This window comes from Populus alba, chromosome 9, assembly GCF_005239225.2.
Source record: "Populus alba chromosome 9, ASM523922v2, whole genome shotgun sequence".
NCBI lineage: Eukaryota > Viridiplantae > Streptophyta > Magnoliopsida > Malpighiales > Salicaceae > Populus > Populus alba.
The window spans coordinates 10,259,891-10,287,079 of NC_133292.1; the positions used below are offsets into that span (position 1 = coordinate 10,259,891).

The 27,189-nt window shown below is 35.2% G+C and overlaps 1 protein-coding gene across 2 annotated transcripts; it reads right to left on the reverse strand.

The window, feature by feature from the left end:
- Positions 1–205: 205 nt before the first annotated feature.
- Positions 206–4,692, reverse strand: LOC118058972 (B-box zinc finger protein 19). Of its 2 annotated transcripts, none has more exons than XM_035071785.2 (6): positions 4,273–4,692; positions 3,827–3,923; positions 3,603–3,718; positions 3,267–3,509; positions 3,063–3,130; positions 206–443 (listed from the first exon to the last, which is right to left on the reverse strand). In XM_035071785.2, exons 1-5 carry the CDS (start codon positions 4,363–4,365, stop codon positions 3,068–3,070), a joined length of 612 nt encoding a protein of 203 aa, XP_034927676.1. In that variant the 5' UTR covers positions 4,366–4,692; the 3' UTR covers positions 206–443; positions 3,063–3,067. The 2 variants fall into 2 exon arrangements, with proteins under 2 accessions (XP_034927676.1, XP_034927675.1); XM_035071784.2 differs by having other exon boundaries at positions 3,072–3,130; positions 4,273–4,690.
- Between the last annotated feature and the right edge of the window lie 22,497 nt (positions 4,693–27,189).

A 27,189-nucleotide genomic window follows, 5' to 3' on the forward strand; every position in this document is an offset into this window, starting at 1 on the left:
CAAATTGAGGTTTCAATAGACACTGAAATGAAGACAAAGATGTCGGTTTTTCCTTTCTAGCATGCTTCTTGCTTATAACTTGTTAGTTTTAAAAAATATCATAAACTTCATCGATCATTTATTTTTTTAAAGTGGATTTTTGTATATATTTCTGACCAAAAAAACAAAATAATAATCTCCGGTCCGAAGGTCGCTTCACATCATATCTTTCGAATGAATCGTGCTTTATTAAATTTTAAATCTCAGGACCTGAAGGTGATGGTGAACTCAAGCCAGCACATAAGCCAAATGCTAACCAACAAAGAGTTTTGTTATTTCTTTCACACAAGCTATATCATCTCACCATCTTCGCGCTAGGAAGGAAAGCCTAACCACAAGAAATGCTGCAGGAGTTTACAAGGCTGGTTGTAGTACTGAATATCTCAACATGCATCCGAAATCACCTGCAGTCACAGATAACAACGGGGATGGCCACATTATACACAGATGGCGAAAACTCTTCAGCAAAGTACAAGAAGAATTTCAATAATCAAAAAGACAAAGATAGGGGATAGCACATCAATTTCAGTTGCTTTCAAATCATAAAACTTTACAGTGATGGTTCCCCAAATGAAACCCAAATAATGAGCAAGAAATTAACCTGCAGGCTGTAAAATTTAGATAGAATAGGTATCCAAAGGACAAACGAGCATGGATGCCAATATGAATTTGCACTAACACAGATATTAATAGAAAGAAGGTAACAGAAATCTCATTGGTTGAACGAAGGTGAATGGGAAAAATAGCATAAACCTAATAGAGGTCGCTGTTTTCAGCCCCATCTTGACACCCGTAAATATCGGTTCGCATTGTGGACAACCATCGCAATGCCACTCAGACCCTCATTAATATAACACACCTAAAACAGACATGGACATTCTCGAACCCAGGCAGGCTAGTAGAAGATGGCAGCTCATTTCAAAATTTATGGTTCAAGATTCAACAGTAGCTAAACCTGATAATCCCAGGCATATAGCTTCTTACAACTCCAATAAAGTGGTAGAGAAATACAGCATGCTTCCAAAATCAAACACTTGATCTGCAAGGCAATCTGTCATCACATGTATTTTATGCAAAACATCTAATTATGGCTAAACATCATTTCCCTCCATTTCTTAGCATCTCTAGACTGACAGCACACTTAAGTTCCCTTTCAAGGTAGTAACTCCAAAATTCCTACTTGTAATCACTTCGAAGGATTTGATTTATATCCAGTTGGATCAAATCATCTTGAATATCAAATGGAAAAATAAAGGCCTTCATTTAATGCAATAAACTATCTGCCTTGGCTCTTATCTCAGGCAGTATTATGAGATCCACAAAATTTAACAATATTTGACTTGAAGCAAAAGGTTTTAATCTATCAGGTTCCTCTTGGGCATTAACTGCAACTTCTCTCAGCTATAATTTACAAAATCTGGCAAGCAATATAAACACATGCCAATCCGGTCTCCGAAGACTTACAAGTATCTTGCAACTCTGCCTGGTAAACAATATTTAATAGCAACAGAACAAAATCAGTCAGTTTGTTCATTTGTTTACTAGTGCTTCAGATCACAGTTGCTGGCTTTGCCCATTCTCTAATCCACCGGTATGATTTAAGTCATGCTTCCAACTTTCATAAAATTAAAGACAGACTGCCTAATTTAAACTTAAGCTAGCATTTGCAGGGCATCTTACTCTGGCAAAAAAAACACAATGCCTTTATGCAAATGTTTATAGGAAAAGTAGAACAAGCTTTGTTCTAGAAGTTGGTTAGTTCAAGAAGTTGTAGATATCCACAAACTGTGACAAGCGAGTGACAGCCACTAAAGTAATAACAACCTAAATAAAAGCCAAAACTTGGATGTCACTTTTTGTGAACCTGCCAGCAGCACACAGCCAGGCTCCACATCTACCCTCACTGAGGAACAAATGCACATGGGTCAAGAAACATGAAAATTCTCAGATTTTCAAATTCTGCCCACAATGTGAAACCCTGACTGTAATCAGCAAATGAGCACCAATCCTGAAGTCAAATAAAGATAAAACTAGACAACCATACTCAGTATGTCAGTACCTATCAATGAGAACACTAAAACTACAGATATATCCACTCACTGAAAATGTGAAATGCTGGCAAGTCCAGGAAAAGCCAATAAAATGCTATTAATCCTTTAATCAAGCAGCACGAAGAGAGATAAATCTTGACCATACATTCAGCCATGAAAACATCACAAATATGCACACTAGAGTTTTCCTTTTCAATTACAAGCATCCTTCTGAAATCTAACGTAATAATATCTGATTCTCAGCAAAGCAACTAACTTATATGCCCAGTACAGGAAGCATTCATTATCAGCAAAGTTATGCTTCTTTTAAAGATTCAAAGCTTCTATGTTATGGTTGCTGATTACAATAGGTTAAAAAAAAGATGGAGCCAGGCATATGTCATGGATGTGTGATACCTTAACCTCTTCATTCTGCTGCTTTCACCTGCTAATTCAAACAGTTGATCATGCAACACAGACTGTCCCCTCAAATAATCTTTGGATTACATATATACCCACTTTACACACATCAGGATCAAAATGCCTTCAAATGGTATCTAGTAATTTGCAGCTAAGGTGAAAATTCAAAAACCAAAAAACCTCAGAAAATTTCAGCTAGGCTCCAGCTCAATAACAGATGTACCTTTTTTGTTCTTTTGAGAACCCACATTAGGTATACTTATTATGACCATGAAACATAGATCATCGTAAAAGGCCAAAACAATATTTGTTTATCTTCAATTCTGATGCATGGAGAGGCACATTTTAACCTCAACTTAAGCAAAAGAGGGTTACATTCACCATTTTACAAGCAGCTGAATTTAGAGTCCAATGCGTTTTTGCATATAGAAGCCATACAACTGTTGGTTTAAGAGGACTGACTTCAATGGAAACTTGAAGCTTTTCCACACTATTATCCATCATGCCAAATTTTTTATAATAAATGCAGAAAAGAAAACCTAAGAGTTAAAACCTAGTAAATGTGGATTACACCTTGCTTACTTTTCAGGCTCTCTTTTGAAGGATCCAACAGGAACCGCACTAGAAGATTCGTGATTTTCCTAAATAAAAGGCAAGTGCATAAATTTGTTAAGATGAAGATTACAGCATCAAACATTGGAATTTTAACATGCATGCAGATGTGGTTTAAAGAAATATAAATATATAACGTATGACTGATGTTGAGAGCATCGATACCTGGTTAGTTGAATTTTGTCCATGTATCCGCTGAGGCCTGGCATTAAGATCAATCAAATTGTTGTCCATTTGTCCATCGCTATCTGTGTTATTCTCTACCATTGGAACTGGAGAGGCTCTGTGGTTTTGTTTATTTTCTCTAGCTGTGAGTTTAAGTGGCTGGTTTTGGTCCCTCCTTGTTTCATTGTGATCAAGAGGTTGTTGTCCTTGCTCCTCCATCCGGCCAGGTTTATCCCCTGGAAACTAAATAAGACAATCAAACAAAAAATGTTAATTCGGATAGCTTCTTGCATGTTTGATACAAAACTCAAAACACTTCGATTCCGAGTGACAAACCTCAACCCTCTGCCTCAACAGGAGATATCTACCATGGGTTCTTTTACCACCAACATGTACTATCATATCGCATTGCAAGCAGAGCGAACTACCATCTATCTCACAGTAAAAGAAAGCTGCATGCACATTTCAAGACAAGGAAAAACAAAACTCCTTGAAAAAACTTCAAAAACTCACATCCCATGAAAAAGGCCAAAAATATCAGCAAAGGCAGGCCGGCATACCTGGTGCATTTTCACATATGTCACACTGTGGAACAGCGCTAGGATCTGCAAGTCCCACTCGCACGTGCCGACTAGCTAGCTTGTTGCACAAATGAACCTGTTCCAGCACACAAACAGAAACCCATTTGCTTAACTATGACAAATTCGATGATGCCTACTTAAAAAGACCGAAACTTGCACTCCGCTATCAAAAAATTATCAAATCCAGAGCTTGATACTTTACAATAAAAGATCATCACTTGATAGACTCAACAAAGGAACTGGCAATTTTTACTCTTCCAGTACCAAAAAAGAATTCATTTTGCAAATCCAATCAAGCCCATTTTAACTTGAGCAGAATTATTACCTTAACTCGCTTAATCAATTCTCGTTAATCAAATCAAATAAACCAGGAAAAACTATAAAGAGACAAAAAAAATATTGTAAAAATAAAGGTCTATAATCACCTTCTCGTCACAGGAACGGCAAAGAGCGGCTTCATCAGCTGCACAAAAAAGAATCGCGGCTGCGCTCTCACACACGTCACAAATCGTTCGCATTTCTGGTTTTTTAGAATTAATTTAGGTTCCTTCTTTATTTTTATTCCCCCTTCAATCTCTGCTTTTTGCTAATTCTCCTTTCTCCATCTGAAAGCCATTTGTTGATATCCTGGAAGTATAAAATTGTTGAAGTTTATCACTTTTGAATTAAGCAGTTGGTGACATGATAATTCAGCGGGAGAGAGAGAATAAAGATTTAAATGGTGAAGAGAAGAGAGTATAGGAGAGGAGAGGAGTGGATTGGAGTGGAGAGACAATTGGAGCTGTCTTGAGCCTGTGAAACTGCAGCGAGGAAGAGGAAAAGAAGGAAGGAAGTCTTTGCTACTTTTGTTTTGCTATTAATATTTAGTGACTGTGGTGGCTATTATTTTTTTTTTAAGTGTTTTTTATTAAATAATATTTTAAAAATTTTTAAAAAATATATTTTGTATATTAACATATAAAAAAATTAAAAATATAAAATAATTAATTAAAAAAAAAACTCAATTTCAATAACGTTTCCAAACAAAATCTACAAGTTTGTAATTTATGTTAATTTTGCTATTCTTTTAGTGCGTTTTTATAGTATTTTTTATTAAAATAATATTTTTTATTTTTAAAAAAAATTATTTTAATATTTGTACATTAAAATAATATAAAATAATAATTAAAATTTTAAAAAATATATTTGAAAAAAAATACAGTTACATCACATTACTCTAGCTCTAACGTCTTACTTTCTGTGTTTTAAAGGAAAAATGTTTCCTCCCTATTCAAGTCATGGAAAACAATTTTTTATACTCGGCAGGGATTCATTATCATGTTAACTCTTTTAAAATTTATATACGGTTGAGAGAATTTTTTTTTATAAACTATCATTTTTTAAATGAATAATTTTAAAAAAAAATTGAACCATAAGGAGAACATTGTTTAACTGAAAAAAACTCATACCCCTTCAGTAAGTTTAAAATTGAATAATTTTTTATTTGAAAATTAAAAAATGAAAACTCCTTGGTAAATTAGTGTAAAGTTCATCTTATAATATGAATTTATAAATAATAAACGTAAGATTTAGATTTTCTATTAGAAGTATCATTTAAGAGGTCATTTCTAATATTTTTCAACTATGATGTTTTTATTAATAACAATTATTTAATAATTATAATAATCTGTTTTCGCTGCTGTTTGATCAATAGACACGAAAATGGTATAAAAAAGAGAGAAGAAAAGAAAACTGAAGCAGTAAATAATTTTATCTTTTGGAGAGGAGAGAAAAAATCAGCTGTGAAAAATAAAATGGTATTCCCTCAAAGGGATAACGCTGCCCCGAGTGGAGTGTTTTTGCAGCATGTGGTAGAGGAGTCCAAAAGGATGAGCTGTTCATGTTTGTGATTTGTTCCGTTGGTGATGGTGGTGAATGGAGGATTGGCACGCGCTATTTAGTGCCGTGTGTGACACGTGGGGTATGGACTCCACGGCTTCGTGGGTTCCAGGCACGTGGGTTCCACGATCATACATGATCACTCTCACTCTAGTGGTGATTTTTTGATTGGACAAGTAGATTTAGCGGTATTTCTATTTTAGATCGGAGTGTAGTAGTTTGTGTATTTTTTATAAAATATATATGTTTTTTAAAAAATATTTTTTATTATTTTAACGTGTTTATATGAAAAATAAAAAATTGTTTTAATGTACTTTAAAAAAAAATTAGAAAAACATATACACTGATAGAACCGGCCAAGATTATAATCCGCTGTGAGCAATCACTTTGAACTTCTTTTCGGTTTTTATTTCTTCGTTTTTAGCATAATCACGAGGACTCGAGTACAATTCCTTCGTCGTTGGCATAGACGCAGTGCGGATTTGACCGGCATCAAGGGACGTCCAAATTGTGTCATGTATTTAAATAATTGATCTACTGAATTATTTAAATTGATTAGGTCGTCTTTTAAAATAATTATAACAAATACTTTGTTCGGATCAGTTTCAAATCAACAGGTAGGTCCAAATTGTGTTTGTAAAGGATTAATATTTAACTTTCTCCATAGAGCCAGATATTTTTTTTTTTAACTTCAGATATCTATATTAATTTATATATTTTAATTAATTTTTTAAAACTCTAAAGTTAATGAATAATCAAATAAATTTTTTACTAATCTAAATGAATTAATAATCTCTAAAAAATAAATTTAAAAATCTAACTAATTAAATAAAATATAATTTATTGCATCCGTGAAATGAGATGAAATGGGATAAAAGATCATCTTTGTAACATTTTTATCAACTATCCAGTCTAGTTCAATTACATCTAATTTCGTATCCTCGCGTAACATTGTTGACTTCCAGTTTTCAAGAGCTCAAATGGGTTGTCCAAATTCTAAAATTAGAGGAAGTAATTTTTGCAACAAGAACGTAGGAAACCCGGTGGGCATGGACACCTTGATTGAGAAAAAGAATTCCAGAGAAGGTGCATTTTTTAGTCAGTATATTAGCATGTTTGGGAGTGTAGTTATAATTATTTTTTAAAATATTTTTAATTTAAATTATATTAAAATAATATATTTTATTTTTTAAAAATTATTTTTAATATCAGCGCATCAAAATATTTAAAAATACTAAAAAAAAATTAATTTAAACAAAATATTAAAAATTTTAATTTTAATTTTTAAATAGAAACTAAAATTCCAGACTTTGTTGGTGAAACCGGGGGCTATAAATTTACGAGCAGGGATGATGGTGACGTGTATCAATGGTTTTAAACTTGAGTCATGGGTTTTAACTGAAACAATTCTTTTTGATAAAGCAAAATAATATCGTTTTTATTTAAAAAGAAAAAAGAAATTACAATTAAATTTTTTATCGGGTCATCATGTTAAACATAGTTTTTTAAGGGATTTTTACATTTGCTTATTTTTATATTTCTTGTTAGAAGGATTTTAAAACTATGGCTATTATTTCACATGGCAGAACAAATATAAAAGAAAAACATATATTCAGATCTCACCAGATTCTAATAAATTGTGATTCGTGCATGTAAGGTGACAAGTATGCATGTACGGTCATGAAGGATAGCAACCCACATTGATTATTGATTTTAGCTAGCTATCATCACCTCTGTAGACTAGAAACTATTAATAAACTCACGCGAATGTTATCGTGGGCCCACGTGTAAAGCCAAAAGCCCAAACAAAAGTCAAAAAGTTTGGTACAGCAGGCTTATTTTGGTACACCGATTTATTCGTGGCCACAGACTTCAAAGATGGTGTGTAATGAAAGCTCTTCTTGATTGATTCTTAGCCACCACTCTCATCTCTTCCCCATGACCCACGTGCCCCTGTTCCAGTTTGTTTTTTTGAGGCCATTGTTTCTTCCTCTTTTTTCCTACTCCCTTTCCACGCTCTCATCTTAACAGGCCAGGAGTTTTTGTGTTTGTACTTGTGGTACAGGGAAAAGCAGTGGAAATTATATTTTTAAAAATGTTTAAGTTTAAAAATAATTTTTTAAAAAATAAAATAATATTATTTTAATTTATATTAAAACAGATAATATTTTATAAAAATAATTATTAGCATAATCTTTTCACATGTTGGACTCTTTTTAGAAAGTATGTTTAATTTAAAAGATATTAAATTAATATATTTTAAAGGATTTTGTAATGATGTGATGTGTTGATAAAAAAATAAAATAAAACACTTTTCAAATACATATTTTACAGCTGTGTCATTGTTGCATGCAGACAGTGCAATACTCAGGAAGTGTTTGGTATTATGTTTTGTATGTATTTTTTAAAAAAATATTTTTTTTTGTTTAAATTAATTTTTTTAATGTTTTTATATCATTTTAATGTATTAATATAAAAAATATTTTTTAAAAAATATATTTTTTACATGTTTTTAAATAAAAAATATTTTAAAAAATAATTATTACTGAAATTTCAAACACATGTATAGTATGTGTAAAAATAAAAAGGCTTTGTGTGTGTTAAACTAATCACCACTTCTTTGTTTTCCTTTAAAAAAAACACGTTTAGTTTTGGTTAACATAGATTGGCGGGCGTGATTCAATTTCTTTGCGGCTAAAAAAATTAATGTAAAGGCATTATCATTATATTGTAAAAAAGTAAAAAAAAAAAAAACAACTTGATATAATAAAAAAATATATATATCATCAGATTCTATAAATCAAACTATAAAACCAAAAAAGAAATCCATGAAAAAAATTTAAAAAAACAAAACTAAAAACAAAATCAAGTAAAGTTATCAAAACCTACAAATAATATCATGTCAAACCTTAAATAAAAAACAGTATTAAATTGAAAGGCAAGATCAAAAATAAAAATCAAACTCACAAAAGAATTCAAAACATAAAAAAACAAAGAAAAATAATTTTCAACGAACTCAATGATGATAAATAAAATTATTAAAAATGACTGGAGCGAAATCAATCCAACCTTTAAAATTTATGACATGGATCATGAGGCTAAATTACAGCGTGAAGGGAATACAAAAAAAAAAAAAACAAAAACTACAATGTAGAGTTCTAAACTAGCCAAAATAATTAGGGATAGACATAAAAATACAATTTTAAAAAAATCTATATAATTGAAAAAAAAAAGAACCAAATTTGACATGAAAAAAAAAAAACAAAGCATAAGTGATGAAATTGAAAAACAATCTCGTTTAAGAAAAGGACAAGAACAACTAAAAATAATAATCAAATGAATGAAGACCATATTCGATGTTAAAATAAAATGTCAATGGATTAAATCCAAAGACAAATTAATTCAATAGATAATTCAAAACTAAAAACATCATAATTAAAAGAATGACAATCAAAATCTAATACAAAAACAAAGTGCAAAGGGATACAATTGAAAAAAAAATTAACTTAATAAATGATCTAAAACCAAATACATTGCAATTAAAAGAACGAGTATCGAATATTGTATTAAAAAAAAGTATTAATGAATGAAATTGAAAAAATAAACCAGCTCAATAACTAATTCAAGACTAAATGCACTGCAATAAAAAAAATGAAGACTTTATTTAACTTGACAAACAAATAACTAGATTTTTTTTTAGCAACGATCAACATGTGTTTTCTAAGTGGAGAGAGGGAAAAGAAAGAGAGAAAAAAAACTCTTTATCAATGTCCCTCCGCACTCTGCGTGCAAATATGTGCCTCCCTACCATAACAGGGTGGTGAAGCACATCAAATGCCACCTTGAATATCAGTATTCGATGTTGTGTTGGCACCGTACAAACCACCAAAAAATTTGCAAGTGACGCTAACTTGGTGGCACGTGCACCATCATTTTACATTTAAAATTAATTTATGTATATTAAAATATCAAACCACCCTAACCCCACATGAGAGCTAAAATAAATCATACTAAAAAACCTAAAATGACCTGTGTTTATAGAAGATAAATCATAACAAAAAACCTAAAATGACCTGTGTCTATAGAAGAAAAGGTTTATTTTTCAAGGACACTGAAGCAAGTGATATGCGTAAAAAAATGGAAAGAACCCAAAAAGCCTAGGGAGTTTTTTTAAAGGACTATTCGGTAATTATACTGTATAAAAAACATGAAATTACTAATTAACACTCAATTTTAATATAATTACTGACAAGCCCCATGAAAAAGACTCGTGTACTCCTGCAACCAATCTTGTTCACTAAGAGTAAAATTAGCCTTTCACTGTGAATCAGTAAAAACACTAATACCTTTTAATTATAGTCAATTGAAAATTGTTATTACCGGAAAAATGAAATTGAAAACTGTTATAGAACCAACGTGTATTTTTTTTTTAATTATTATTATTATCAATGATAGTGGGGTAGAAGGCTGTAATTGAAGCTCAATTCAATTTTTATTTATTTTATTTGAATTGTTCGTGTGAGGTAGAATGTTCTGGACAACAAAATATTTTGAACAATTTTCGTGCGTGCGTATGTACGAACAAAGCAATTTGCATGCTCATCGAGACAAGAGTTACACAACGACACGAGTTATTCGAAAAACAGTAATGCTTGTCTGATGTATTTAAAACTAGCAAATCACTAAAGGGTGACTATCATCACTTTTGTTTATTTTTGCTTTCTTGTCGAGGTTAATTTTCCTCTCAATTCAACTCTTCAACGATCTTCTTTGTTTTTGTTTTTGTATTTTTTTTTATCTTTTAGTATTAAATTATTTTAAAAATTATATTTCATAGTTTTTTTTATTGAATTACAAGTTAATTTCATAAATTTAGTTTTTTCTTTTGATTTTATTTTTTAATATTAAATTTGTTTGAAAATAAAATTTTTTACATATATTTTTTTTTTTTTCTATGAATTTATCATAATTTCTTAACTCAAGTCACGTGTTTAGTAAGTTAACTTTGATTGATCCAATTTATTTGTTATTGCTTTTTTCTAGTTGATTTTATTTATTTTATTTTATTTTTCAACACTGGATTGGTTAAAAACTAGATTTCGTATTTACAAAAAATAATTATGATATTATCTTATTCTCATGATCCGGATCGTAGGTTTGACAAATTAATTTGGGATGACTATGTTCATTTCATTGTTCCTTTTTTAACTTGAATATTTTTTTAGTTTGATTTCATGTTTTTTATTTATTTATTTTCCATGAGATTATCCCGATCTCGTTATTGGGTCGTGGACTTAGCAGGTTGACTCGAGTTTTTTTTATAATTTTTAATCAAACATATATTTTTTTTATTTCACCCTCCAACAACCTAATCTTCTTCTTCTTTTTTTTTAGTTGTTTACTCAACTACATCTTTCAATACTAGGTTGTTTAGAAACTGAACTTCGTAATTTTGTTCAATTTGTTTTTCATGGAATTATCCACTTGAAAATTTAGCTTCGTATTTTTTTTTTTAACCTTGTTTTTTCATGGAGTTACCCTCGTCTAATGAATTTTATTTTTTTTTCCTTGTTTTAACCTTGAACATTGAATATATTAAAAACAAAGCTTCATAATTTTTTAATTTGTTTTTTATAAATTTATCTTGATCTTAGGATCAAGGTGACAAGTTTAATATCCTGGCTCGGGTTGACTTGTTTTTTAGTTGATTTTTTTTATTTCATCATTCAATACAAGATTAGTTGAAAATTGAGCTTTATATTTTTTACACGAGGTTATCTAGATTTCACAATTCGAGTTATGGATTTAACAAGTTAACCCAAGTTATTAACTTAAGTAGTTTTTTTGCCCTTTTTAATTCACTAGGTTGATTAGGAAATGAGTTTTATAATTTATTTTGATATATTTTTTTAAAAGTTATTATGATCCCATGATCTAGATTGTAAATTTAACAAGTTAACCAAAATCAAGTCAATTTAATATATCTTCATCTCGATATATTTTTTTTAAATATTCTTCAACAAGTCACTGTTATTTTAAAAAATTGTTCAACATGGTTTATTTTTTGAATTTATAATTGTCGCACCCCAAAAAAAATCAGCGCGCGGCATCGGCTGGCGATTTTTCTCTCATTGTTGTTGTTTGTTTGAATTTGATTCGTTGGAGTCGCCACCTAGTAATTGATTTCGGGCTACTAGGAAACCGGATGTACTGGTCTTGTCAGAGATTCACGGGTAAGGGACTGGTTGTGGTTAGGGAAGGTATTAGCACCCCTAACGCACCCTACCTGAGGTAAGCTGCTTCGTGGTTTTGACGTGTTAAAGAAGTTTTAATAATTGTCTTTTCACCGGAAATTAGAAAATATCACTTACGTATAAGTTAATTAATTCTTAACCGTGATCCAATCAAAATATTAAATTCTTCTTTAATATCTGCAATTTATCATTAAAAAAATAAAAATATATATATATAAAAAAATAAAACACATAAAAACACAGACATTCACTTTCACTATTTTTATTGCTTTTTCTTTTTTTTCTTTTTTTTTTCTTTTTTTCTTTTCTTTTCTTTCTTTTTACATCCATATTTACAAAATACAAATACAAATTCAAATTCAAAATAAATAAATAAAAATTACATTAATTAATTTAAAAATTACAAAATAGTCCCTAGAACTCCAGAAATTGCAGGGAAGGACTTCTGCATCAGCTGGAACAGTGGCGGCGCGTTCTCCCCACGCGCCACCGTCACTGCGGCGCGTGGGTTCACGCGCCGCCGCAAGAAAAACACAAGCAACAGGGGGGCTGGATCGACTTCTCCCCATCATCCTTTCGTCGCCGCGGTGACCTGCAAAGCAAATCCCAAACCCAGCAAGCAGTTGATTTTAGTTTTTTTTTTAGATCTGCTTTTAATTTTTTTTGTTTTCTCCGATCTGCTCCTTCTTCAGATCATCTTCTTCCCGGGTCAGTTCGTTAGGGGTTCCGTCTTCTTCTCCTCTGCTCCGGGTGCCAGATCGGGCGGCGCTGCAAAGGGGTCGCGGCTGTGGTTGCTGTTTCTGTCGTCCGTCCGGCGGTTGAAGCCACAGTGGAGATGGGCTTGCTGTCGATGTTCAGGCGGAGGAACAGACCGATCGGGGTCTGTGGGCGTCACTGTTGATGGCTGAGAGGAGCGCCGCCGAGATGGAGAGTGGATTGTGAGGCTGAGAACGACTCTGCCCGTTCGCTGGTCGGTGGAGGTGAGGCTGTTCTGCTGGGTGACTTGGGGGAAGACCGGCGTTGATGGAGAGGCTTGAGGGAAAGGCTTAGAGTGAGGGGAGTCGGTTCTGTCAAAGTAAAGGGGAGATCGGGGGAAAGCAGAGGAGGCTATTGATGGAGGACCGGCTGAGGAAAAGGGGTTGAACGGCAGGTTTCAGAAGAAGAAAAAAAATCAAAACCGGGGAAAGGGGAAGAAGTTTCGGTGATGGTGTGGAAGGGAGAGTGAGGGCTGTTTTGTGAGGGTGAGGCTGGTTCGGTGGTGCTTCTTGTTGGGAGGAGGAGAAGGGGGTATGGCAGGGGAAGAAGAGCTTCAAACCGGCTCGGGGCTGCTGTTTTGGCCGGTTCAGGGAGAAGACAAAAAAACAAATTCAAAAAGGTGGGGGGGGCTGGCTTGGGTGAGCGGCTGCGGGGAGAAAAAACACTTTTAGGTTTAGGGTTTTTTGTTTTGTGTTGTCTCTCCCCCAATCTCAAAATTGCCCCCCCCTCTTGCAAGTGTTAGAAACCAGTATTTATAGGCAAAAAATATTACCAAGTTTTCAACATTGGTCCCTTAACTTTTTTTTTTTTTTGTAAAATTTGATTTTTCTTGTTTTTTTGTAATTTTTTGAAAATGAGCAATATCAACGTCGACTCGATGCGGAAAATCAATGATTTTTAAAAACGACGCGTGAAAAGTCGAACACGTTTGAAAGACCCTTAAAAATTTAAATTCTTTTTTAGACGACGTTGAAAATGCTAAAATGACGCAAATATATTAAAAAAACATATTTTTTTTGGATTTTCATTGTTTTTTTTCTCATTTTTTGGATTTTTTTGAAAATATATCAAAACATGGGTCAAAAATTGGGTAGCAACAGATGCCCCCTCTTTACAATGCTTACGAAGCAAAACTCCTCAAAATTTTGCATAGTAAGCTTTGTAAAGAAAACAAAAGGAAAATGATTTCATTATCTTGGGCGACCTGCCCACATACTCACACTGATCTATTTTCACGGGCGACCTGCCCACACATACTCACTCAAGTCTATTTTCACGGGCGACCGACCCACACTCTCCCAATAGTCTATTTTCACGGGCGACCTGCCCACACATTGGGTTTACCTGAGATCCCATCTGGCGACCTCATTCAAGTGGAACGAAAATATTGCGTAACCCGGTTAACCTGAAATCCCATCTGGCGATTCCCTTTAACCAAAGCTACATGAGATCCCATCTGGCGACCTCATTCAACTGGAACTAAACTGTGTAACTCGGTTAACCTGAAATCCCATCTGGCGATTCCCTTTAACCAAAGCTACATGAGATCCTATCTGGCGACCTCATTCTGGTCTCATTGTACGGGTGACTAACCCTAGTGTTGCTGGTCTCATTGTACGGGTGACGAACCCTAGTGCTGGTCTCATTGTACGGGTGACGAACCCTAGTGCTGCTGGTCCCATTGTACGGGTGACGAACCCTAGTGCTGGTCTCATTGTACGGGTGACGAACCCTAGAAAAAAAGCTGGTCTCATTGTACGGGTGACGAACCCTATGTTGGTCTCATTGTACGAGTGACGAACCCTAGAAAAATGCTGGTCTCATTGTACGGGTGACTAACCCTGGAAAAATGCTGGTCTCATTGTATGGGTGACCGACCCAAAAATGGAAAAAATGTGAAGAAGTGTGGTCTCATTGTAATGGGTGACCTACCCACGTGGAAAGAATATGAAAAGGTGGTCTCGTTGTGATGGGCGACCTACCCAAATAGAAAGAATGTGATGTGCGGTCTCATTATAATGGGTGACCTACCCAAATGGAAAAAATATGATGAAGTGTGGTCTCATTGTAATGGGTGACCTACCCAGATGGAAAAAATATGATGAAGTGCGGTCTCATTGTCATGGGTGACCTACCCGAAAATGGAAAAAATATGAAGTGGGGTCTCATTGTAATGGGTGACCAACCCAGGAAAAATGTTGGCGAGGGCTCAAAGGCGCACTCGAAATGAGGTAGGGTTAGAAAACGCGCTACCTGAGAAGTGAGGGCTCAACGGCGCACTCGAAATGAGGTAGGGTTAGAAAAACGCACTACCCGAGATGATAATGAAACACCGACCTGACAATGTTAAAAGCAATGCATTATGATCAATATGCATGTATACTTACCTGAGAAAAAATATAGGTCCCCCCCCTCCTTGATGCTCCATCGTCATAGGGTGCCTTTGTTTTCATTCCAAAGCTTTCCTTGCTCTTTCGATGCGTTGGCTCATTCATGTGCAAGCCATCCACTCAGCTGTAAATGTAGTGCCCAACCCGGGCTGTCTTCGACAATTACTGCTTGCATCGTTCATCAAGCTTGACCCTGCCCCCAAGTGTGGTACTGCTTGATTCATCATGAAGGATTTTCTCCTGGCTTCTTCTGAGAATTATCCTCTGATTGATTGTGTGCATCATGCCAATACCCATCACAATTGTTAATCAGTCATGAACTTGCCTCTATTTGAAACAGTACTCTTTAAGTACATGTTATCATCAGCCTTCTTGGAACTCATTCAGTCATCCAATCATGCATCTCATAGCTTGCAGTACAAAAGCTCATGGTTGTATGCTCAGTGCTCTTCTCATAGACTCCTTTCAACTCTTCTAATCAGATTGTGAAAAGAAATGCCTCGGCCTCATCAATGATGCTACTTCTATCACCCATACTCATGCGGTGAAGTGCTCATCTGGCTTCAAAACAAATTGTCCCACACAGTCAGTCTTCGGGGTGGGTGCCTTTCTTACATTCATTCAATGCAGTTGCGTGGTAACGTCTGTCGATAACCATGTTTCAAAGGATGACAATATGAGATTGTCCTTCAAGTGCATCATTGTTCCACAGTCAGTCTTGGTGGTGTGCATATGTTCGATGTTCATTCAAATGCACTCACCCGATAACATCTGTTAGGAGTCATAGCCATGTTTCAGAGGGTGACCCAAGATGGAGATATGAAAATATCCTTCAAGTGCAGCGTTGCTCATCAATTGCTGCTGAAGTTCACTGAATCATGGATTGTCTTTGAACAACATTGCCCCAGCAATCTGACCATGCTCATTCTTCTGTTTACAACCAAATGGCTTTTGTGAATGCCAGGAATGACTTTGATGGACTTTGATGACTCATCATGTGATTCTTTCTTTGCCCCCAGTTGATCTGGATACTGTTTGTTTTCCTTCTTAAGGTCCACTGTATTACCCCCAGCTGCTCAACTTTCAAGGAGTGTCGAGGACTTCAATGTCATTTCTATCAACGATTTTGCATACTCAATCAATGTTCTTCTGTGTTTGATAATCTTCCTTGTTCTGGAATCAACTCTCATATTTCAAAGATCATGTATATTCAAAGTCTAGTTTGTTGAAATGAAATCAGAGATGTCCCTTTTTTGGAATTCTTTTGAAAATCAAGCTTTTTGATCAAAGACCCAACACACGTTATTCGAAATACACAGTCCTTTGATTGTCTTGTATTTTGAAAACAGAAATCGACCCGTTGTAGGATTAAAATGGCTTTTTCCATGGTTCTTTGTATCAATTTGAATCCTTGATATTGGGTATATCATTTGATGGTCTGTGATGAGGTGACATTTTTATGAATTTCAAAAAACAAGATGCTCAGGCTTTATCAAGAAAAGTTGTTTCTTTTCTTAGCATTTATTTTATCAGCCTGCATAATAACCAGTAGCTTAATTTATGAAGTCACGACTCTTATAGAAAAACTCTTCAAGTTTTGAGAGCGCCATTTATCGGTTCAAATTTCTTGCTTGATTAAAAATGGCTTTTAAAAGCACGTAATGCAGGCTATGGTTCATGGTTATGAAAGAAAGGCATTTCACAGGCTCAAATGGTGTTTGAGGGTTTCAAAGACCTAGGATCAACATCAATTATCCATCAACTCGTTTTCTATTGTTGTCTTTGTAGAGAAAACGACATAGAACCTTGTTAACCTCAAAGATCAGACTTCTATTAACATAAGTCATAATGCAAATCCACCTTTCCTTGATGAATAACCAACCTTAATCACCTGATAACATCAGAGACTTTATAATGGACACCAAAAGTCACGTTTACACCTTAGTTTTTTTTTCTGGTATTGACTTTTGTTGTGCCTTTCCTTGATTGAAATTTCTTTTGCTCTTCATAGACTTGATAGGCGTTCTCCTTCCTTTATCTTTGACTTGTATTTAAGTGAGGGCAACTTCAACTTCTTCTTCTTTTTTTCCATCATAGCCTTCCTTAAAAATTTCTCATATGCCCCTAGTCTATGTGTTTTCTTTTAGCTCTCTCTCTCAATCATTGACCTTTGTCTAAGCCTTCCCCTTTATCCATTAATTATATCAATGTCTCCAAAATATCTCTCATTTGCCCCCAGATATGGGGTGTGATCCTAGTCAGGGTTTCTTTTTTTGAAAGAAAATATTTTACCAGGCTCAAAATGGGACTGCAAGGGATATAATCTTTAGAAAGTGAAGGGATATCAAAGATGGCCTTTTCTCATTTCAAGCAAGGTTGGTTAAAAACCGATAAATTTTGACCTCATCCAGTGTAATGATTGGGACTTGTAAGAATCATGATTCACGAGTCCATAACTACCGAATCCACTACATGTCATTATGCATACTGTTAAAACTTAGCTATATGATGTGTGGTTCAGTTTCAGGAGGTATGAGTTCAAAATTGTTTGGTCACCTCATGTCATTTTCAAGCATAGAGTCATTTCTGTAATCAAAACACTTTTAATCTTCCGGATTGATTAACCTTTATTGCATGTTGGAGTTTGATCAAAATATTTTGTCAGAATAAAATGTTAAACATCTGTTGATTTCAAAACAACAAAGAGACAAAAGCAAGGCATGTTTCGTTGAATGATGAGATGTGATCCCAAAACAAAATGCAGAATTCCATAACAATATGATTGATTATTCATCACCATTCTCGAATCAGCTTTTCTAGCAATATCTGTGTTTAGCAAAGCATTTTCGATCACATGTGATCCTGAGTTGTTCGGGGAACAATATAGACAGTGACACCCTTCTTCAACGACTCCACCTGTCTCTTGCTCACCAACTTTCAGACTCCATTCTTGCAATTCTTGAAACTGTTCACTTGAAATGGTTGAGGACCCCACTATGACATCACATCTCTTATCTGGATTATACCACTGAGAAAATTGGTGGTTGCATGGGAATTTGTCGGAGTCAAGCAAAATTCTGGAATCTTGCGGATGCTGGTCGACAACTTAAAACGGCAGAGGAATGTCCCATCTTGGCAAAGATATTTGGGCAATTGATGCTGCCGTGAGACCTGGCTATACCACATAATTAAGGGTTCACACCGTCAAAGTCATCTCCATGATTTACCTCTCCTCATTGTTCTAGAATCCATGACAGATCCTTCAATCTTTCTCTCTTCATAGCTTGTTCAATTCTTGGGCAAATCCTCATAACATTATTTCAATCTTCCAATGTTGCTAGGGTTGGTTGAGGATTGTTAGAAAACTTTCTAACAGCTTGGTAATCTTGGCAGCGCCCAGAAACTTGTAGTATCGCCACTACCGACGTGTGGAATCACACATTGTCTCTATTGGAAGAGCACCTGATGAATCCAAAACTTCTTTGTCCCCTCTTCAATTTCTCACTGACAGTGCAGCAAACAAACACCTATAGAGGAAGTCCTGCTCTGTTGAAGTTTCAGTATTCTTCATGTTTTTCAGTCTAGGCATGTCTCTTTTCTCTACTTTTGCCTTTTAATACTGACATTGTTGGAGGAACATCATAGATGACCTGAAACTACTGTATTCCTTCTTGGATTTCCCACTTGCGGATCCACAAACAGATTCCTACCGAAAGAGCTCTGCTACGTTGAAGTTTGATGCCTGCTCATATTTTTCAAACCAAGTCTGGCTCTCCAACCTGCTATAGTTTCTTCGTACTGAAACTGAGGAGAGAAATATTTGTAGTATATGCAATTAGTAAATCCCTCTTGCATTTCTCATTGGCAGATCCACCAAATAAATCTCTACAGAGAGCTCTACCGCGTAGAAGTTCAGCGTCTGATCATGGTTTTTTGGACCAACATCTTGTGCTGGAATTGAGCTCATAATTGGGGTAACTTCAAAGCAGACTAATGCACATGTACATGAGGCTAGTAGTTGTTTGGTTCCATTAGATGATGTGGAGGCGATGAATATTTAACAGTGCAACTAGACAAGAACCAGAGTTGTCATTAGTTGATGACTAAAGACATTGTTGATGTTGTTCATGACTGAAAATGAGAGGTACATCTTCAATTGGATGTGAACAAACAGTGTTCCCACAGAAGACTGTGCAGACATTCTCTTTCCATTTGATGCTCAACACTTGTTCGAGCAGATCTGAGTCTAGTTGTTTCACCTTTGATGCTCTCAACCTTAATCTGATAATGAGCCTCTATCTGACACCTTTCTTCACCTCCGTCATTTTTTCTCCAATCACGTGTAGCACAACTTGCGTGGGGGACCTACCTTTCAGCCCGGTACATGCATAATAAATGTATGAACATGTAATCTATATGATGAACTCACCCTTCGAGAGGTGACAATATGGTCGTAACTCTTGTATGATGGACAAGAATCGTGATTTTTGACCAAACTCTACAATGAAAATTTTCGGAGCAACGGCCAATGTGTCACCCACAAGTCTTGAATTCAAGATGCTTCAAGAAGGGTTTGCCCTTATGCAAAAAACGGTAGCACATACAACCTAAGGACAGGTTCTATTCATTATGTGAACATGGGTAGGTTTTCTATCTGGTCTCAAAAGGGTCTCATATCTGCCCAGTGACGTTCTTCGTAAAGACAGTATGGGGGCGTTGCAAGGAATGGTTAAGGCACATATACCCACCATTACCAAGCAGGCACTCAGATATGAGTTGGGTGTTTCACGCATCTGAACCCTGACCAATAGTCTTAGGGCAGATCGCTAGTTCCCCACCTAACCTAGAAGCTTGTGTGTGCTTTTAAAAAATAAATACAGGTGATGCATGAGACAATTCTATAAAATGCATGGAAATAAATATTAACAAAAAGATAAAAATGCAAAAACTTAAACACATCAAATACACAAAGCTTAGTCCAATAATCGAAAAAATACCTTCCCCAGTGGAGTCGCCATTCTGTCGCACCCCAAAAAAAATCAGCGCGCGGCATCGGCTGGCGATTTTTCTCTCATTGTTGTTGTTTGTTTGAATTTGATTCGTTGGAGTCGCCACCTAGTAATTGATTTCGGGCTACTAGGAAACCGGATGTACTGGTCTTGTCAGAGATTCACGGGTAAGGGACTGGTTGTGGTTAGGGAAGGTATTAGCACCCCTAACGCACCCTACCTGAGGTAAGCTGCTTCGTGGTTTTGACGTGTTAAAGAAGTTTTAATAATTGTCTTTTCACCGGAAATTAGAAATATCACTTACGTATAAGTTAATAATTCTTAACCGTGATCCAATCAAAATATTAAATTCTTCTTTAATATCTGCAATTTTATCATTAAAAAAATAAAATATATATATATAAAAAAATAAAACACATAAAAACACAGACATTCACTTTCACTATTTTTATTGCTTTTTCTTTTTTTTTCTTTTTTCTTTTCTTTTCTTTTCTTTTACATCCATATTTACAAAATACAAATACAAATTCAAATTCAAAATAAATAAATAAAAATTACATTAATTAATTTAAAAATTACAAAATAGTCCCTAGAACTCCAGAAATTGCAGGGAAGGACTTCTGCATCAGCTGGAACAGTGGCGGCGCGTCTCCCCACGCGCCACCGTCACTGGCGGCGCGTGGGTTCACGCGCCGCCGCAAGAAAAACACAGCAACAGGGGGGGCTGGATCGACTTCTCCCCATCATCCTTTCGTCGCCGGCGGTGACCTGCAAAGCAAATCCCAAACCCAGCAAGCAGTTGATTTTAGTTTTTTGTTTTAGATCTGCTTTTAATTTTTTTTTGTTTTCTCCGATCTGCTCCTTCTTCAGATCATCTTCTTCCCGGGTCAGTTCGTTAGGGGTTCCGTCTTCTTCTCCTCTGCTCCGGGTGCCAGATCGGGCGGCGCTGCAAAGGGGTCGCGGCTGTGGTTGCTGTTTCTGTCGTCCGTCCGGCGGTTGAAGCCACAGTGGAGATGGGCTTGCTGTCGATGTTCAGGCGGAGGAACAGACCGATCGGGGTCTGTGGGCGTCGCTGTTGATGGCTGAGAGGAGCGCCGCCGAGATGGAGAGTGGACTGTGAGGCTGAGAACGACTCTGCCCGTTCGCTGGTCGGTGGAGGTGAGGCTGTTCTGCTGGGTGACTTGGGGGAAGACCGGCGTTGATGGAGAGGCTTGAGGGAAAGGCTTAGAGTGAGGGGAGTCGGTTCTGTCAAAGTAAAGGGGAGATCGGGGGAAAGCAGAGGAGGCTATTGATGGAGGACCGGCTGAGGAAAAGGGGTTGAACGGCAGGTTTCAGAAGAAGAAAAAAAATCAAAACCGGGGAAAGGGGAAGAAGTTTCGGTGATGGTGTGGAAGGGAGAGTGAGGGCTGTTTTGTGAGGGTGAGGCTGGTTCGGTGGTGCTTCTTGTTGGGAGGAGGAGAAGGGGGTATGGCAGGGGAAGAAGAGCTTCAAACCGGCTCGGGGCTGCTGTTTTGGCCGGTTCAGGGAGAAGACAAAAAAACAAATTCAAAAGGTGGGGGGGCTGGCTTGGGTGAGCGGCTGCGGGGAGAAAAAACACTTTTAGGTTTAGGGTTTTTTGTTTTGTGTTGTCTCTCCCCCAATCTCAAAATTGCCCCCCCCTCTTGCAAGTGTTAGAAACCAGTATTTATAGGCAAAAAATATTACCAAGTTTTCAACATTGGTCCCTTAACTTTTTTTTTTTTTTTGTAAAATTTGATTTTTCTTGTTTTTTTGTAATTTTTTGAAAATGAGCAATATCAACGTCGACTCGATGCGGAAAATCAATGATTTTAAAAACGACGCGTGAAAAGTCGAACACGTTTGAAAGACCCCTTAAAAATTTAAATTCTTTTTTAGACGACGTTGAAAATGCTAAAATGACGCAAATATATTAAAAAAACATATTTTTTGGATTTTCATTGTTTTTTTCTCATTTTTTTGGATTTTTTGAAAATATATCAAAACATGGGTCAAAAATTGGGTAGCAACAATAATTATTTTTTATTAAAAAATACATTAACAATGCTTGAAATAAAATTATCCAAGAAAAAATGTTCCGACCTGTAATACAATGCTTTTCAATTACACATAACGTATTTAATATTGGTTGCAAAACACTAAAATTTGAAAACAATAAAAAAATATTAAAAAATAATTTTAAATAAAAAAATTCAAAAAATCTGTAACACGGGCCATCCTCATTCCGAAACAAGCTCGTAGTACACATACCTGGCAGGGATGTGCAATCTCCAGTAGTCGTCTGTTGTGGGGAAGACATAATAGTTTTTCTTCGGGCAGGTCACACGGGCAAAGCCGGATTGTTAAAGATTTGTCTGGACAGGCGGGCGACCACATCATCTAGACAGGGACGTTCCTGTCTAGGCGCAAGTATGGTCTATGCGCAGACCTACCATCCACCCATCAAAATGACAAACAGTACATTTATTATTCGCATATCTTCGAGAATCCATTTCGATTCATAACCACAGTGATAGCATCATATCAAGACAACGGCGACCTATTCATACCTGGGATCCTTGTTCTGTAATCAGTTTCTGAAACAGTTAAAGACAGAGGAGGCCACTTGTCAAGTCACTTGGCTACAGAAATAACGTAAAGGTACATGGCCTGACCAATTATTTCACAAATAATATAATTATGATGGCGTAGTTCGAGTTTTTACATATATATATATATATATATATATATATATATATATATATATATATATATATATATATCTATATATAGATGTTGGTTGTTTGAGTTTTATAAATTTTAAAGTTATTGAATGTTTATATAATTATTAGTTAGATTATGTGCTTGTTCGCACATTTATACCAATAATAATAAAAAAACTGTAATCAACATTTGTTTTTATTTCTGGGAAAAACAGCCCTGAAAATCTTGGATAAGAAACGGTTGGCGGTGATCGTGGAATGACGTTTATTAATCTGGAGTCGAGTTAAAATCACAAAATTATTCTTACCATCGCCATCTTCAAAGAATGTCTTTTCCACAACAGCATCATGAAGTGAGCATAATGGTGCTAGCATGCAAAGACAACTCTCTTCGTATGAAATCTGTTAAGGTAAATTTTCCAAACTACTTTATCTTTTCACTTGATCTTCCATGTTCATATACTGATAAAACTATTTTTAATAGTCTTAAACCCTCATTGGGTACATCCAAGGAATGCACGTGCCTCAAATAGAAGTTTATGCTAAGCCTAGCTACATAGAGGTTTGACAAGTACCAATTTTCAGACTTTTGAGTGTGATACTAACCAGACCTAGATGAGATTGGGTATGGTTGTGCATTAAATATAAGAAATGCCGGGTCTGATAATAACTAAACCCATACACTTTTCTGGCCTGAAAGAATACCAAGCCTAACATTAAAGTAATGTAAGTTGGACGCATATATTAAATCCAAGATGCTTTAATTTGACACATTATCAAGTTAAAGGAAATATGGGTTTGTCACACATGCCAGATCCAAAATGTTTGAACTTAACAATTTATCAAGTTCAAGGTAATGTGAATATGATAAACATATCAAATTCAAGACACTTGATATTGACAATAAGTCAAATTCAGGGTAACGTGAGTTTTGCACAAATGTCAGATCCAAAACACTTGAGTTTGATAGTCTACCAAGTCTAAAGTGACGTGGATTTGACAAATATACCAGATCCAATAATACACTTGGTTGCCAACCAAGTTCAAATTAAATACTATCCTCCATTGACATGTCCAAGGAAATAACCAACCTTTCTTGGATATAATCTCGGTGATTTAGCTATATTTAATATTTCAAACTCTAACTTCTCTATATTTTTTTAGGTATATAAAATTCTTTAAAAGACCCATCATATTCTCATCAAACATTCACACACACACACACACACAAAGAATATTTATCATTTATTAAATGTTATCGGAATAATTACATTGCAGGTTTTTTTTTATACAAAAAGATTACACCATGAAATCTTCAAAAACAAATGTTCATAATTTTTATTTTTTGCTGCATATATATTTTAAGAGTATTTGTTTTAGAATATTTTTGTATTTTTTTCTTTAAAAATATATTTATTTAAGTATTAAAGAGTCCTCACTCTATTAAATAAAACATTTTTACATATACTAGCTACGAATAACTTTGATACATCAAGGACCAAGTATCTTTTACTAAAAAGAACATAGAAAATTATTAAAATCAATTAATTAATTGATTCTCCAACTCAGAAGTCCTATCCCCACACTTGTTAGATTTTTGGTACTTCATCATATACATTTCCTTCTTTCTAAGGATCCTCCATCCAACCTCGAAGACTTGTTTTATAGATTCGTCAGCTATCTTCCGTCAATCTTCATTCCGCCATGTGAAGAGTAACATTGTCTCTTGAAGTTAACCGAGTTTCATCACTATCAAACAATCTTTTCAGTAAACGTAAGTTTTTTTCCTGCTTCGAGAACAACCTCTAACCCATAACTCCTGCCGTGTTAACTCATATATGAACAAGGTAATCTTAAGAGAGAGAGAGATTTCCACGGGCCGGGCTTTTCCATATGAACAGGGTAACATATCATGCTTCTCTGGGCCGGTCTAAACTTTGTCCTCTTGGTCAGACATGGCTTACTTTTAAATTGATTAGGTACTGGGCCAGGCTAAATTTGTTCACCCATTAAAGGCTCTACCCATGCAAAGGGTAAGCATTTGGTCATTACCTGTGAGAACAGTTCCTCGGCGTTTTCCTTTCAATGGACGAAGGCTCAAAGGTCTAGGTTGCAACAATCGGTGCAACAAAAAATTTCAGACAGGTTTTTTTTTTTTTTTTTTTTTACAGAGACAAATTCTTAAGTTAAGAAATAACTATCCACTCAATCACTTCTATTAAAACATGATCGGGACTTCTACCGAGTACTGGCCCGATATTCAGCGGCATAACTTTTAGCTGAAGCTGTTTTCATATCAAATTTCACAATAATTATGACAATTTGTTCGTGAAAGAAATGTGCAAGCTACTTCCTCCTTTCTCGACGGTATTCATAATTACTGGCCTAACGTCGTGTCAGCAGTGTCACTGTAAGATGAAAGGCTACCATGTGAGCCATCCTTCAACCCCCACCCTTCCCGCGCAAACTCCATCACCGGAGATCTGTGGTGCTCTCGAGAAGCCAATGCCATGCTCTGTTTGGATGTCTTGGTGCTCTGGCACGAGCAGTGCAGGTAGGATTGTACGGAAGGTTAATCTGGACATCCTTGTCGAGGGAGAGAAATTCAAGGCATAGTTCTAATCACTGTAATGAGCATTAATTCATTGTCATGGAGTCATTATTGTTGGTGATGGGATATTGGATGGATCAGGAGAAAGAGAAAGAGAAAGAGAAAGAAGCTTCTGAATTGACTGCAATCTACCGTGGTAGTTTCACCAGCAACTGGTTCACAGATACAAGTGTGTTTACACTATGAATAATATTATTTTTTACACCTGGATATTTTTTTATCTTGAATTTTTATTCGTGATATAGAAAATGTTAAAATAAATTAATATATAAACTGAACTCATATGTATAAATAATTAAAAAACAAAAACAAAAACAAAAACAATCTAGATGTTTGAGCTTGCATTGGTTAATTACCATAACAATGGCACGTGGTTAAGACCGAGTTCCTGGTATAATAACTTGGACGTACATGTAATTAACTTTTGAGTTGGCCTCTTCTACAAGACTTGGGGGCCCACCTTACAGGTTCTCCGCTGCTGCTTCTTTTAAAGATTCTTACACCTTTACAGGTTTTTCAATAGAAGCATGATAATTAAACTTGTACTTTCATGGTTGGTTTACCAGGAAACTTCATTAAAATTGAATTTTAATTTTTTTTTTTTGTAAGTTCCTAGCCTCTAGTATGCGGGTTGTCCCAATTAATTAAGTGGTCGTCCTGGGTTACATGTTTGTTATTGGCAGATGAGGTTACCAATAAATATTGCTATATATACATAATGACTCGAAATCGAGACCTCACTTAAGTAGAACAAACTATTTATCACTTGAACCAACTTCATTGGTAATTGAATTTTAATTTGAATAGAAAAAATTAATAATTAAACACAATTGATCTATAATTTGATTGATTAAACTATTCAATTTATTACTTAATCATGTTAACAATAAATATTTTTTTAAAATTAAATAAAATACCATATTTTTTTATGCATGAAATATGCTTAATTTGAGGTGTCCTGACAATTTACTATAACCTTTTTTCAAGTGCCCCGAATCAATCTGATAGGATAAGGGTGCTTTTATAATATTATTTATGTTTTTCTTTTCTTTTCTATTTTCCCCTGATAATAATTAATTGCCCGACAAAAGGGGTATCTCCTTGACTCCCGGCAGAGAGTTTTATTATTGTATTGCTGATTTGGATTTTGGTGGCTCGGATGCTCCTTTGGACAGCATGCTTCATCATGGCTAGTGGTTGCCGTAGTTGATCAGTAATGGGATACAACGACAATATAAAGAATCTTCTTCCTCGTTGCCACGAAAACATTGTACTGAGAAGAAAACCAGAAAAACAATTCTGTACATATGGTTGAAAACAAACAGGAAAAAACAAGAATCTCGACCACATCAAAAGAAGAATCAAGAATTCCTCTCGTTCTGCTATTGGTTACAATCATTCACGAATCAACCACCCCTGCATATACACACATTTGTATTATAAACACATATAAAATATTTTTTAATTTCTTAATGTAATATGATGTAATATACATCTCTCTATATTGACATAACACATATAAATGCATGATATTCGTAATTTTATTATGTAGCTATTTTATAAATAATACTTAAATAATAAATATCATATTCGAAACTCAACATTTACCGTATGGAAATATGGAGATATTTACCTATTATTTAAAATCTATACAGGAGAAACACGATGGTAGAAATTGAACCTATACACACCCATTATCATCATCACACGGGGATATTTACCTC